Source organism: Carcharodon carcharias, chromosome 7 (assembly GCF_017639515.1).
Source record: "Carcharodon carcharias isolate sCarCar2 chromosome 7, sCarCar2.pri, whole genome shotgun sequence".
NCBI lineage: Eukaryota > Metazoa > Chordata > Chondrichthyes > Lamniformes > Lamnidae > Carcharodon > Carcharodon carcharias.
In genome coordinates this window covers 166,214,770-166,228,703 of record NC_054473.1, presented here as the reverse complement: position 1 = coordinate 166,228,703, position 13,934 = coordinate 166,214,770, and the positions used below count along the sequence as shown (strand labels likewise).

At 35.8% G+C, this 13,934-nt stretch overlaps 1 protein-coding gene across 1 annotated transcript in view; it reads right to left on the bottom strand.

The window, feature by feature from the left end:
* Window positions 1-800: 800 nt before the first annotated feature.
* gan (gigaxonin) overlaps window positions 801-13,934 on the bottom strand; it is a 109,649-nt gene continuing 96,515 nt past the window's right edge. The window contains exon 10 of the mRNA XM_041190988.1: window positions 801-6,890. Coding sequence (XP_041046922.1) covers window positions 6,887-6,890 — 4 coding nt within the window. The 3' untranslated portion in view covers window positions 801-6,886. The remainder of the gene's footprint in view (window positions 6,891-13,934) is intronic.

The window sequence follows — 13,934 nt, the reverse complement described above, 5'->3', positions numbered from 1 at the left end:
ATATGAACCTGCGGCTTTCTGATCTGTATGCTTTACTAGTGTCGTAGGTAATGCCTTTACCTACTAGGCCATCAAGGATGACAATCAATTGGTTCTGAAACAAAACATAAACACTAAATCCATTTGCTGTTCTGAAGCAAAATTTTTTGAGCAACTCGCCTGTAGGTCTTTCCACCTGGTAAGGTGGTGGAATGGCACTGATGCCCATGGAACCATATCCTTCCCTTACCCACCCAGTACTGCTTGGAAATTTATTATGAATGCGCCAGGCACAACATATAATCTTAAATGATACATGCAAAGATTAATAATTGAAGTACATTTTAAAGACACTAGGCAAGTTTCATAAATTTGTGATTTTAGATTTCCACAGTCGTGTAATGATGTTCCATACCAACCCACTGAAATTCCTTAATATATTCCTAATTACAATAAATATACGCTCATTTGGGATTAATCTTTTTCTCATTTATACTCAATAGCAATAGACAGACAAATAATGTTAGTGTTATTAGATTTAATTCTGTGACTTCACGTTAATTCTTGTTCAAATCAAAGCGTTTAAAAACTATTTTTTCTCATACAAAAAAGCTTCAGAAAGCTGCATAGATCTGTCTCAAATACATTTTAAATGTTGCAAACAGTTAACTGAGGATGCTGCATTTGGCTGTGGAGGGAGAAAGACACCTGTGTTCTTTCAAAAGTCAAACCAGAACAAACTAAATCATTTGTGACCTAAAAGCAGTAACTTCCCCAAGAAAAAAAACAGTTCCAGTAGATTGATATTCTTTTGACACCAGTTTACTTCCACCAGTTTTATTAGTGTTGTATTTGTCAAAGTTACATAATAGGTTTTAACTAATCATAAGTCCCTATTTCTGATAAAATAACTTTTATTTCAAGTTTTATTACACCCTAATACATAAAGGCAAGCAGATCCAACCATTTTTGTTAACATGACAAGATAAATTAGATTACATTTAATTTAATCACAATAAAAGTTCAATTGGTACAAACCAAATGCCAATTTCAGTAATTTCATCAGTTCTTCCACAGTTCAAAACAGTTTTATATTTATAATCTTCAGAAAAAGACAACTTTCAATACCTTGAAGATAGCATTTACATGGTCACCTGAAAAAAAATGTCTTGGTCGTGTTTCACTTGATAAATTGCAACAATATGGCCAGTATGAAAAATAACACCAACTCTGACTTAGGCATTTTGAAACTTTGCTCCACTTAAAGCAAGGTCTGCTTCCATCAGATTTAATGCAACAGTGGAGAACATGTTTTAATAAGAAAACCAATGTGAATATGGCCTGTTCAAGGGCAGTTGTCACTGAATGTAATGGAGAACACGGTGAAAGCATCAAATGGAAAAAGGCTTTGTAAAGAAGCGGTGGATGCTATGGCAACCATTTTGGAGAAAGCAGCATCTGAGACCGGTGAATCCATGGTGACAGATGAATCACAGGAAACAAAACAAGATGCTGCATTTGATGACAATGATGAAGATGATAATGAAAAATTAAAGCTTACAGATTACTTGAGATCATTATGAGCAACCATTACACTTGCTATATATAGAGTTAAAAGTATAAATCTGTATTATTTAGATTTAAACTGAGCTTCTGGCCCAAAGGGGTAGAACTGGAAATCAAACAAACTTCTCTCCTAACTCAAATATTTGTACAATCAGTATTGAAACCAAATTTAAAGTGAAGCTAGATGTTTCTAGACACAACAAATTTTTAAAATTGTAATCGAAGAGCAGAAGCACATCAGTCATATAAATAATTTACACGATTTGAGATCTATATATAGCACTGGTATTGGTTGCATATTAGGGTTAAAGTTTGACTAGAACGTTCAACCAAATTTTAGCCAGCTATGTTCCTTAAATTGCTGGATAATGAGAAATGCTGCAACTTGTAGAATATAAAGCATTTAACACCAATCAAAAAAATTTAAAAAATGTTACATTCAAGTAAGGCAATATGGTAACATTATAAATTTAATCTTTTCTGAAATACAATGGTTTAATTCTTGCCCCCAATTTCAACAAAGCATATCAAAATTGAAACTTTATTAAAAGGAGTCGGTCACCATTTTCTTTTTTTTTTGTTGGTGGGTATTGAAAAGAATGGTCAAACTCTCTTTCAAAGTTATTTTACTTTGAGTTTCTTAGTTACACACACCATCCCTGAGTGAGAAATGACCTGCTCCCTGGCCTCCACTAATGCCACACAGAGATCAGTTGCTAAAAAAAAATGCCAGAACGGCTCAGAGATGATAATTCTCTCTTTCCCTGTGGGTAAAACTTATTCTCTCTTCATGGTACTTCATAGCAATATGATTAAGATCAATTGATATATTGGACTGAATTGCAGGTGCCAATTGGAGTTCCCACACTTACTTTTATATAGCAATTGTCAAGAATAAATCAAGAAATTTCAGAGGTGAAACAAATATAAGCAGGAGCAGGAGAATTATGGAAGCTGACTGAAGACATTTTTGAAAACCTAGGTTTTGATGAGGATTTTAAAGGCAGAGGGTGAAACAGCAATGAAAGTTAGTTCCAAAGAGTAGGGCTGAGACAGCTGACAATATGCCACTGGTGAACAGGGCAGAGAGAAAGGAAGAAAATATGCACAGCAGCTCAGTCTGAGGGGCAAAGGACATGAGCCTGAATCAAAGGTTAAAAGGAGGTTAGAGGTTGGGAGTGATGATGATATGGAGGTATTTTTAAGTGAGAACATTGATTTTTATTTGTGATCTCTGCTCTCCGTACATGTTGTATTTCATGCCAATCAATACAAGGACAAGGCCAATGGGATCCAGAAGTTCAAACTAGGCCTTACTTCAGATGTTTCAATATTAGCACATTACAACAAAGCAGAGTATTTGGTTTTGCTTCAAGCATTGAAGACTGAAGACTATTTAAGGATGTAGTGACTAATTATTGTTCGAATCTCTATTTTTGCATTATAGATGCCAATGACCAATCAGATAGGGATGAAAATCCAGCAGGTCAATCAAGATTACTGCATATGTCCCTGGTATCTGGTTTTGCATTGAAACATGCTGGAAGAGGGAAGGAGGTTAATTAGGGGCACAGTGACTAAACATTGTATTACAGTTGACAATTTTAGTTGAAACTCAAGAGGATGCACTAAAATATATCAGTACAGATGTCATCATCTTAAAGATTCACTTGAATATTGTCTCAATATTTTCTGATAAACTGAAAGCTGTAAAGTCTATACAATACCACAAAACAGTAATATTGAACCTCATCTTTTATCTTATATTACAATTACACTGGTGATTAAAAGAAAAGAGAGGAAACATGCACAGTCAAGTTTTAGATATCAAGACCTTATTTGGACACCTCAACTGCAAAACTGGAGTGTATAAGTAAACACTAGTGATCGATTGACCGTAATGCAATAGAAGTTATAAAACGTAAATGTATGGACCAATTTTTTGTAAATGATATGCTACATTCGTAATGCTCCTGATTGTCAGAATAATTAGGAATGATACCTGAAGTGAAATTAAGTCATCAACAAAAGGCTAAAATGTAAAATAATCCTTGTTACCCTGTTTGATGTGAAAGAACATTAATGGTAACTTTACTTCAGCCATCCAGTATAATTAGAGCAATTGTATCAAAATATTAGTGGACAATTAAATGTGGCTACCCGACAGCAAGTGCTGGAACAGGTCATATTTTCACTTTGTCAAGTTTAATCATTGATAAAACCTAAATCTTTGCATGACCAAATCATGCAGAAATTTGTCACTATCACTTTGCAGGAATTACTGGAAATATATTACACAACACAAAGAATGCCAATGTTGAATGGATAGATATTTTGACAGGCTACCAAATTTATTGGCTATCTGGTCTGGCTACAAATGAACTTCTACCTAGTCCTGTGTATAGTGATTTAGTTATTTATTTTCCACCTCCTTCAATAGTTCTTCCATAAATTCTTTGCGCCATTTGAACCGGAACCAACTCCTCACACTTCTGCAGGAATGTTGGTTGACTGCCAAAATTTTGGGAATTTCATGACTGAGTGCAAGACAAGAAGATGGCTAATTATATTACAAGCAGCTTCACTTAAAAACAGTGGATTAGACACTGGGTTTTGTTTGTTATGCTGATTAACTCTTAATATTGAGCAGAGTTACTTCCTAAAAATCCACTCTGGATTAACTTTTGGTAACCTTAAATTGATTACATCATACGTTTCACCTCAAGTGAGGATAGCATCATAGATCAACTAAACAGACTTGATTGCTATAATACCAGTCACTCAAGGAAAACGACACCTTTCACATAGCAACAGCATGTCAGATTATTTTATATTTTAGCTTTAAATGTAAAGCTATATCTAGTATAAAACATTTTTAGTGCATGGAAATCACTGTAACATGCAAATCTGAAGTGATTCACAGAAGCAAGGGTTGTTCTGTCACTTAATGGAATTTAAGGCCATCTGGATTCCCTTTTCCTTCCATTTACTCCTTCAGGTATTTTAATACTGTACTCTCCACTTTAGGGATGCCTAACATTTAAGGTCAATTGGTTGACTGCTGCTAAAGCATGTAAGTGCAACAGATACTTCTTTTTAAACAAATAGGAGTTTATTCACCCATTACCCCAGCATCCAACTGTCTAAAATATTTTGGAAGTCAAGCCATATTAACTTAGCATAGAGTTATTTCTGAAGCTTCTTAATACTGAAACAAATGGTTGACAACACAAGGTAAGATCAGGTTTCATGCCACTGTACTGGAATTACCATACACACAATAACTGATGTAAAATTGTTAATGACTATACTGAGCAAAAGTAATGAAGTATTGGGACGTGCAATATAATGCATTTGTAGTGTCTTTTTAAAAAGCCACTATGCATTGATACAGATTTCTTGTATTCACAAGCTTGCTTTTTCCATCTCCACTACTTCTGACTCCTTTCAAATGAAGTATAATAATTTAGCAATATCAGAGAAGCTATGTTAATTTATGTCACGTGAAATTCATTAGCCTACTTTGCCATTTTTACAGCTTCACTGTAACATGTTATCAAAGATTTATGGATTTGCTGAAGTTCTGTACTCACAGCTTTACTAAAATATTAGCACTCTTCATAAAACTCTATCATTTAAAATAATATTGTTCGACAATTATATTTTTGAGTACTATATCCGTTAGACATGTTACCAACTTATAATGAACACTGTTTTGTTCCATGTAGAATTTTAGTTTTGTTTTAAATAATTCAGCAGCACAATGTGTGTTATAAAACAACGTAATTATAACATTTAGAATGTTAAATACTAACACATCCAAATTGCAAAAGGAAAGGACTAAACACATCACCTTTTAAAATTAACACTGGTCATCTGCGCACAATGAGATTGGCATTCCTCTCCCTGTGCAGAAAATTGTTAATTATTCAAACACAGGAGGTGCAGATACATGCATAGATCAAAAGTATGAAAAAAAGGCTACAGCTCAACCTCCAGTTCTGTTCTTATACAATGGGTTCAAGTGCAATTGCTGAAAGTATAGTACGAGGTTGCTAAAACACCAAAGGTAAAATTGTGCTCAAGTTCACAAATGTACCTGGGGAAAGAAAATAAAAAAAACATTGCTCAGGCAAAAGATCATGTTGGAAAAGGTTGCACAAGCAACAGAAGGTACTCCTCATGATGTCCTAATTCTTAATCTCAGATGATACTTTCCACTGATGATTTTCAGCAATGTATTACTTTTGCATTCTTAACAGCTGACTCAAAAACATCACTGACAGAGGCCACAGATAAGTTGCTTGTTTTACCTGAGATGATATAGGGTAGAAGCTAGGGATCAGATATTGATACAAGAAAGAAAAACTGTTCAAAAAAGGTAGCGAAATATGCAAATCGAAAAAGGTCCATTAAAATAAAATATTCAATATTCTTGTACAACAAGGCATTCACTTTTTTCAAAATTAAGTGCAATTCTGTTATGATTTGAATTTTGAAAGTAGCACAGAGGAAGTTGATACTGTTGTGTTGATGATATTGGTGGAATGTTATAAATAACATATTTATGGAAGTGGGTATTATATATTTGCCTCTCCCAAGAGATTGCATGGCTTTTGACTGAGGTGGATTTTTGTATAGGACAGGCTAGATAGACCAGATACTTTTTCCCTTTCAGATCATTAATTATTTATGCAAAGATACATACAAATATTATAGTAGCTGAAAATATAGAAAACTCCAAAGGTTATATATTATTGTCTTTTAAAATAATAATTTGCAAACTTTCAAAAGTACAAAGGAAGAGTTTGGACATTCTAGTAGTGTTAATAGTATAAAAGAAAACATTTAAATGTGGTGCAGATGGAAGAAGTTACATTAGGATACTGTGTGCTATGTGAGATATAGCTGGTAAGTCATTTTGTAAAGGTTGCATTTCACCAAGAGCTTGAGCTGACAAAGTGGAAAATGCTCAGTTTAGTGACCAGCACCAGAGATTAAATTTTGCTAGGATTCTGCATAAATTTTATGAGATCTAACTATGGTCAAGTTGCACAAACTTTGGGTTTCAGATCAGTCATTTCTGTTGTAAAAAATTTTAATCAGTGTAACACTGTTTAAAATTTCTTAAGTTTAGCATTGCTGATGCAAGCAATATTTCCCCTGCCAACCGCCATGCAAATTTTCCCTTCAACTGTCCTGAAGCAGACAACTTCTTGCTGAACTGCATTTTCATTGGCAATTTGTCTTCTGGTCCCTCAGTCAAAATATTCCTGACTTATTCACGGTCATCCAGTCTTGGCAAACTATTCTTCCAAAGGATAACATCACTGAACTCCATTCATCTGATGATCACACAAACATGTTGTCAACAACAATCAGAAATGGGAAATCTGGCTAATTTCCCCTGGCTAACCCAAGGGCATAGAGGATAATTGTAACATTGCTGCCCTAGGATCAGCTAACATGGTACAGATCATGGATTGAACCAAAGATATACTTGGTCTGTGTAGTTCAGCTACTCACTGAGTAAACTCAGAGGGCTGAATAGGAAAGGTATATCAATTTCATGCATGCATGTTCCCTTCACTTTTCTTTGTAATAATTATACTAAAATGTTGCTGCCAAACATTACCAAAATAAACTACCTGGGTTAATTTTAAAAAATGTTAGTAGTTATATATCAGTTCCTGGACACACATCAAATCATCCTTTGTTCAAGACATTCTTAGCTATGAGTATTGCTGTAGAAAAAAAAAGACATGTCGAAGTTTATCATCTTGCACTCTTCAGGACACTGCAAGAATACCAATATAGGGGAAGACAACAATTTATACTGTATGTGAAAAGAGGACTGATTGATTGGTGAGCAGACTCTGATTGCTAGAGGCATTACCATGGAGAATGCACCAGTGATGGTGACTGACAGTTAACTGCCAAGCATTGTGTGAAATTTTGATGGTTTTAGGGTTGCTCTATTTCATTTACAAGAAAGGGAAAATACTTTGTAATTAATGCTGGAGAAAGATGCTCATAATGCAGCCAACCCTCAGATGAGGACAGATGAAAGACAAGACATCTAAAAATTGCCACATACAACAATGCAGGAAAACCCATTTCAATTGGAGTTATGGTCATTGCAAAAAGTTATTTACCAAAATATCTATAGGTTTCAATGAACTGTAACTTAAGTCTATTGATAAGGTCCCTCAAAGTAAATAGTGGTTTTAAAATTGCAAACTGCTTCTCCTCTTAAAAATACTTTCTTAAAGCCAAATATAATTTAAAAATTTGCTTTTATAATCTTGTGCTATGAACATTTAATAGTTCAAATGAGAGCAAAAAGGCAATATGCCCAATTCCCTAGTATCCCATCCCATTGTGCAAAACTTGGACTATTCCAAATTAAGGTTACTATCTCCCAGCTCCAAATGCAAATAAAGTAACAGCTTTTTGTTTTTATTGCAATTTTGGTTAGAATTATTGTCTGTTGTTTTTTTTTTGGAAGGACACAAGATTTCAAGAATCTCTACACCCATTTTCTAGACTTGTGTGTAGTGACATGCAGTTAATTAATTTTGGTTTAACTGGTCAAGATGGAAGTATGAGTGGTCTAATGATTAACTTTGTGTTACTGCCATTTTCATGTAAGGTATTTGCATAGAGTTTTATGTCAGTGCAATGTAAACAGGCAGTATATTTAATAATTAATGTATAAAATTATATATGAGATAGGTTTGATCATGTGTTAATCTAGAATGTATTCTATTTGAAATTCAGCAGGGTAAACGGATGAAAAATGTTCAACAACAAAAATCAACGAGAATATATCTCCCACAAAATAAATTTGAATTACAACAGAATATTAAATATCACCTGCTATACAAACTTGAAACTTGCATTTCCCATATTCATCTTGTCCTTGAGGCCCCTTTTCCATAAGATTGTTACTTTTTAAAACTTCAGTTTTTTTAAATTGGAGAAGATATTTGTTTAGGAAAATATTTGTGCGCGGCTAATCAAAAAAATTCTGCATTTTAATAGCAAAGCAACCAATTGGGCAACTGTGATCCATAAAGCTGTCAATATGGATACCAATTTTATATTAGTCTAAAACAGCATGGTTAAGCACAATACATGGGATGTTGAGACATCGGTAACACATTACCTTGCAGTAATTTAGAAATCGTTCAAAACAAAGTATTTTTTACATTCCACTCTCTCATTTCCTCTACATTGGTGATGAATATAACAATATGGAAGTTTTAATATACTAGCAGGTTTGGGGAAAAGATTGTACATCTCATTTGTAACTTTGAGAGCTTAAGTATGTAAAGATGTTGTTGGATAAAGCAGGGCATTATGCCCATTTCCTATGAGGAACCAGCTACTTTGTGTGATTGTAAGATTAGTTACTAAAGTTGCCAAGACACATTTCTGAAACTCTAACCTCTGAAACTTTCAACAAATTAGCTCAGAACTACTGTTTCTTTGTGGAAAATAGGAATAGTATGAACACATTTATCAGCATCTAAAGAACTGTCATATGTGCTACAGATTGAAATAATTTAGCAGCAAGTACAGTGCTGAAGTTTGATACAGGTAAATGACTTGATTTTCATCATTCAAGCTAACATTGCAATCAACAATTTCTCTCTGTTGTGCCACAGTTAACAATAAGAACATGGCAACACAGCACTGAGAAAACTGATTTAACAATGAGATAAAACAATGTACATCTGCTATTTAATGTGTTTGGAAGAGATAGCAAAGATTTATGCATATTCCAATTTCCAATTCAATGAGGCATGGCTTGGATTGCCAAACTGAAGATAGTTAAATGTGGCAGTTCAATGATTTATTCCATGTGCTATCCGTTTACAAACTGAGAATTCCAAGACTGATTCTACTCTTTGCCAGGCCTTAGTGTTGTACGTTTCAGATATTAATCTTGATACAGCAATCTATTTATAAGCAAGTCAGATGTTAAAATGCCAAATGTTTGGAAGGGGATTTCCAGTAAAATCTCAGTTCTGCAGCACAAAGTGTACCTCATATCACAATGAATATACAAAACACTGGGCTGGAGCGAGTTATAAAACTTGGAACACAGCTAGGTTTAGAGAACATCATAAGCTATAACAGTGGGGGTCAAGTTGTTTGTAAAAGGTTATCTACTCTGTCCACAACACACTCCAACATTTTACACTATAGAAGCTACTTTTTATTATTTATGAGCAATTTGGGAACTTTTATGTCTCCTGTGGGTTTGGAGTTGACTCTTAGGGCTGAATCTTTGGCCCAGTAAGCGGGGGCCCCCGGGGTGATGTCGGGCGAAAGTCAGCTGCGAGCCCACCGACCTGTCAAAGACCTGTTAAGGCCATTAATGAACTAATTAAGCCTATTGAGAAAGCTGCCCGTCCAACCTTTAAGGTTGGTGGGCAGGCGAAGAGCCCAGGCGGCCTTCGCATTTTTCATGCAACCTCATCCACGGGCGGGATGAGGTTTCATGAAGGGTTCATAAATTAAATACATTTTTTCATTAAAGCTTATTGACATGTCCAAGTTCATGTGACACCGTCACATGAGGGGACATGTCTTAAAATTTTTTTTTCTTTATTACAATTTTTGGAACTCAAACTAATCTCCCTAAGACAGCTCTGTGCCTCAGGAAGATTTATGCACTCTTTCGCGTGCATGCCCCGACTCAGGAAACCCCACCCCCAGCCCACACAGGGAGCGCTCAGCACTTCCAAACGTGCGTCACACGACACGGGCCTTAATTGGCCTGTCCACGTAAAATGGCGCCGCAGACCTGATCGGGGGTGCCGATCGGGTCTGTGCCCGCCCCTGCACAACTCCCCCGACGGGGAAAATTCTACCCTGAATATTCATCATTTTGAGATGATGTTTTTGAGATGATAGTGGCCATTCAACAGAACAGGGGTTACAAACAACAAGACCAAATTGTGTCATCCTAGAAGACAATGTATAGACTGATACAAAAAACGTTTTGCTTGTATGTTATCAGACTGGGGGGGGGGGGGGGGGGGGAGCAGTGGCATCATGGTATTGTCACTGGACTGGTAACCCAGAGACCCAGGGAACCTGGGTTCAAATCCCATCATGGCAGATGGTGGAATTGGAATTCAATAAAAATCTGGAATTAAAAGTCTAATGATGATCATTGTCGATTGTTGGAAAGACCCATTTGATTCACTAATGTCCTTTAGGGAAGGGAACCTGTCATCCAGCAACATGGTTGTCTCTTAAATGCCCTCTGAAGTGACCTCAGTTCAAGGGCCATTAGGGTTGGGCAATAAATGCTGGCCTAGCCAGCGACACCCACATTCCCTGAATAGAACAAATAATGCGTACAGCTATATTACATAATGTAAAGCAAATTCTAGATCTATGAAAACCTATCAAACCCTAATTAAATTGTATCAAGTGCCGTAACTCTGATCTAAAGCTTAGTTCCTCTACTGCGCAGGTGAAAGGAGGGAAAGGATAAACTTTATTAAAAAAACTATTAAGGCTTTGACTGTACTATATTACACGATTGGAATAGCTGCAAAAAAAAAAATCCCTCAAACAATTAAAAAGTGCACTTTGATAATTTCATAATTTGGCATTTCTACTGAAACATCATGGATCAATTTCATAGATTTTATAAAAAAAATCAAAATAATTGGGTAGAATTCAAATTTTTCCAAATTTGTGAATAGCAAAATCTCGTGGAAATCGACGATGAAATTAATGCCAGATACTTAAATAGTTAGTATCTAATATAAATATTTAGGAAACACAACAATCACACAAAACATAAAAAAACATTTTCTAGGGATTCTTTGATGACTACATCATGTTCTCAAGTTGAGTTAACAGCTTTACCTGTTTACACTGATTTTGTCAGCTTAAAGTAACATTAATCACGCCAAAATATTTTGAGGGCAAAGGAAAGGATTGAAGATTTTCAACTAATTTTCCATGCTTGCAAAAATCAAAACATAATGTCTAATGTTAGATTTGGTTTTGTGATTGGATAGCACTCAACAAAAATCCCAAATGTGCTAAGGATTATGCTAACAACCAATTTAAGGTTATTAGTTGCGCTCGCATTCTGGTTTACCTACACTCGTTAGAAGCTACATATACTCATGTGCAGGGACTGGTCCTCTGCAAGCAGAAAGCACATTTCTAGGCATTGTGCCTTTTTTGAATCAAACAAAAGTATGGGGCAATAGTTCCCTGGTGCATTTTCCATGGCATCACTTCAACCAATCAAAATTGACTTGCCAAACAATCAGCACCCTTTTCTCAAGCAGTAAAAATTGTTGCTCCCTTTGAAATTTGGCATTCCTGACAAGTGCAAGATGAAAAGCTTCAACAGCACGTCACTTTTTTCAGCAATACTTGAGTTCTGTACGACCCAGCAGCTATAAATTTTGTGTTTGTCATTTTATAACCAGAAAAGGGTGAAAGGCTATGGAATGGAGAAATGCACATGTACACTTTTTGAGGTTGTTTAATGCAAATTACTAGCTAACCCGATTTTTTTTTAGGATTAGACAATTGTACATAATGCAGTAGTATATATGCAGCAGCACAGGAATTACACAGTACTAATGCAAATCTCTGGTACTGAAATTTACTATAGAGCTTCTCAAAACTTCTATATCCAAATTCAATTTAAATGGAAACCTCTCCTGTAAAGACTGAGCAACATCATTGCTTTTTATCATTGTGTTAAGATAATTAACATTGTCGCAGGATATGTGCATTCATCTCCTATTGTTCTGCTTCAATATTTTAAAAATATTTAAACAAGAAAAACATTTAAAAAGGCATTTTTTTATGTTGTGATATATTATATTGGGTAAACTATATTATGGCATGATATCCAGCAGTATGGGGCATGTGGATGGTTCATGTTACTCTGTCCCATCATGCTGCTTTTCTGTACACCCCAAGTTAGCTTTTTTAGTGGCTAACTTAGGGATCTAATTGTTAGAGCAAAAGGAAGTGCCCTTAAATAATGATAGCATAGTACATGTGTAAGGTGGCGATTTTTGTGATACTTTACCACAAAATTAACCTGGTATTATTTCTGGTTTCAATGTAAAACTAATGTATTAATGTTTAACCATTATGTCAATAAACACCTCCAGAACCCAGTAAAAAGTGTATTCAAAGTCTACTTAGACTTTGATTTTCCTTCTAATTTGCCTCTTAATTCTCCCCTCTCCTAAGATTAGTGATTCATAATGAAGAACAGTTCAGCAGGTGCTGGTGACCCTTTGGTACTTCAATCACACGGAGGACATGCAGTGAAAAATAGTGAACTGTTTTACCATAGACACCACCAGAGTTATGCCTGGTTCTTGCGAGAATGTAACCCAAAAGCACGCTTCCAACAGATCACTGGAGTTTATTGGTGCTGGAAAGCAGGGCAGTTTCTTTTTCTTTGTGCCTGAGGCACACTGCAGCCAAATGCAATCAGGCCTGCATGTCTTAACACCGCACTGAGACACTATTGGACAAGCTCCACATCTAATTAACTGAATTTACAGCACTAATTCAACTAGGACGTTCAAACAACAAACTGTCTTCATTTTGTTTCTGCATTTGCTAAGATCACCCAAGCAGTTGCCAAATCACTGCTTTCCACCATATGGAAGACAGTGATCCCATGAGGTCTTGTGAAAACACCAGTGACTCAAAAGAAGCCACAGAAGCAAAAACTTTGATTACAGATGAATAGAGGTACACACTGGGCAGTTTTCACCATAGTGCAGTGCATTGATATAACGTTGTGTTTAGCTACACAAAACTGAAATGTTGTGCTTAGCTACACAAAACTGAAACAGGCCAAATTCGATTCTGGGTCTGTGCTAAGTTAACCAATCTTAGCTGGGGCAGCAAATAAAGACACTACAATTGCTCTCTGGGAATGGGGGTGGGGTGGTGGTGTTTGGTGGGGGGGTAAGCAGAGATAAAGGAAGTTAAATTCAGTAAGGGTTGCCAGTCTTAATCATTAGCCAATAACACTTAGCGTATGAACAGGCAAATGAACATGTGTGTATAGACATTGAATGTGGACATGAGTAGACTCCAATTTATTGGTCTGTATGTCCAATTAAGCAGTAGGTCCTCACTGGCTCAGCTCAGATAAATTGGGATTCAATATCTCAGCTTATATCTTAGCTAAGGTACCAGAGGCTACAATAGACCATAGAACTATATCCTAGTACACACCACCATATTCAGAAGAGATGGAATGGACGAGGAAAAATTAGAAACTGAATGCTTGCCTGATTGTAGCAGAACCATAGGGTTCAATATGAGTGAGTTACGTCTGAAAACGTCTATTGCCTCGTCATTCACTC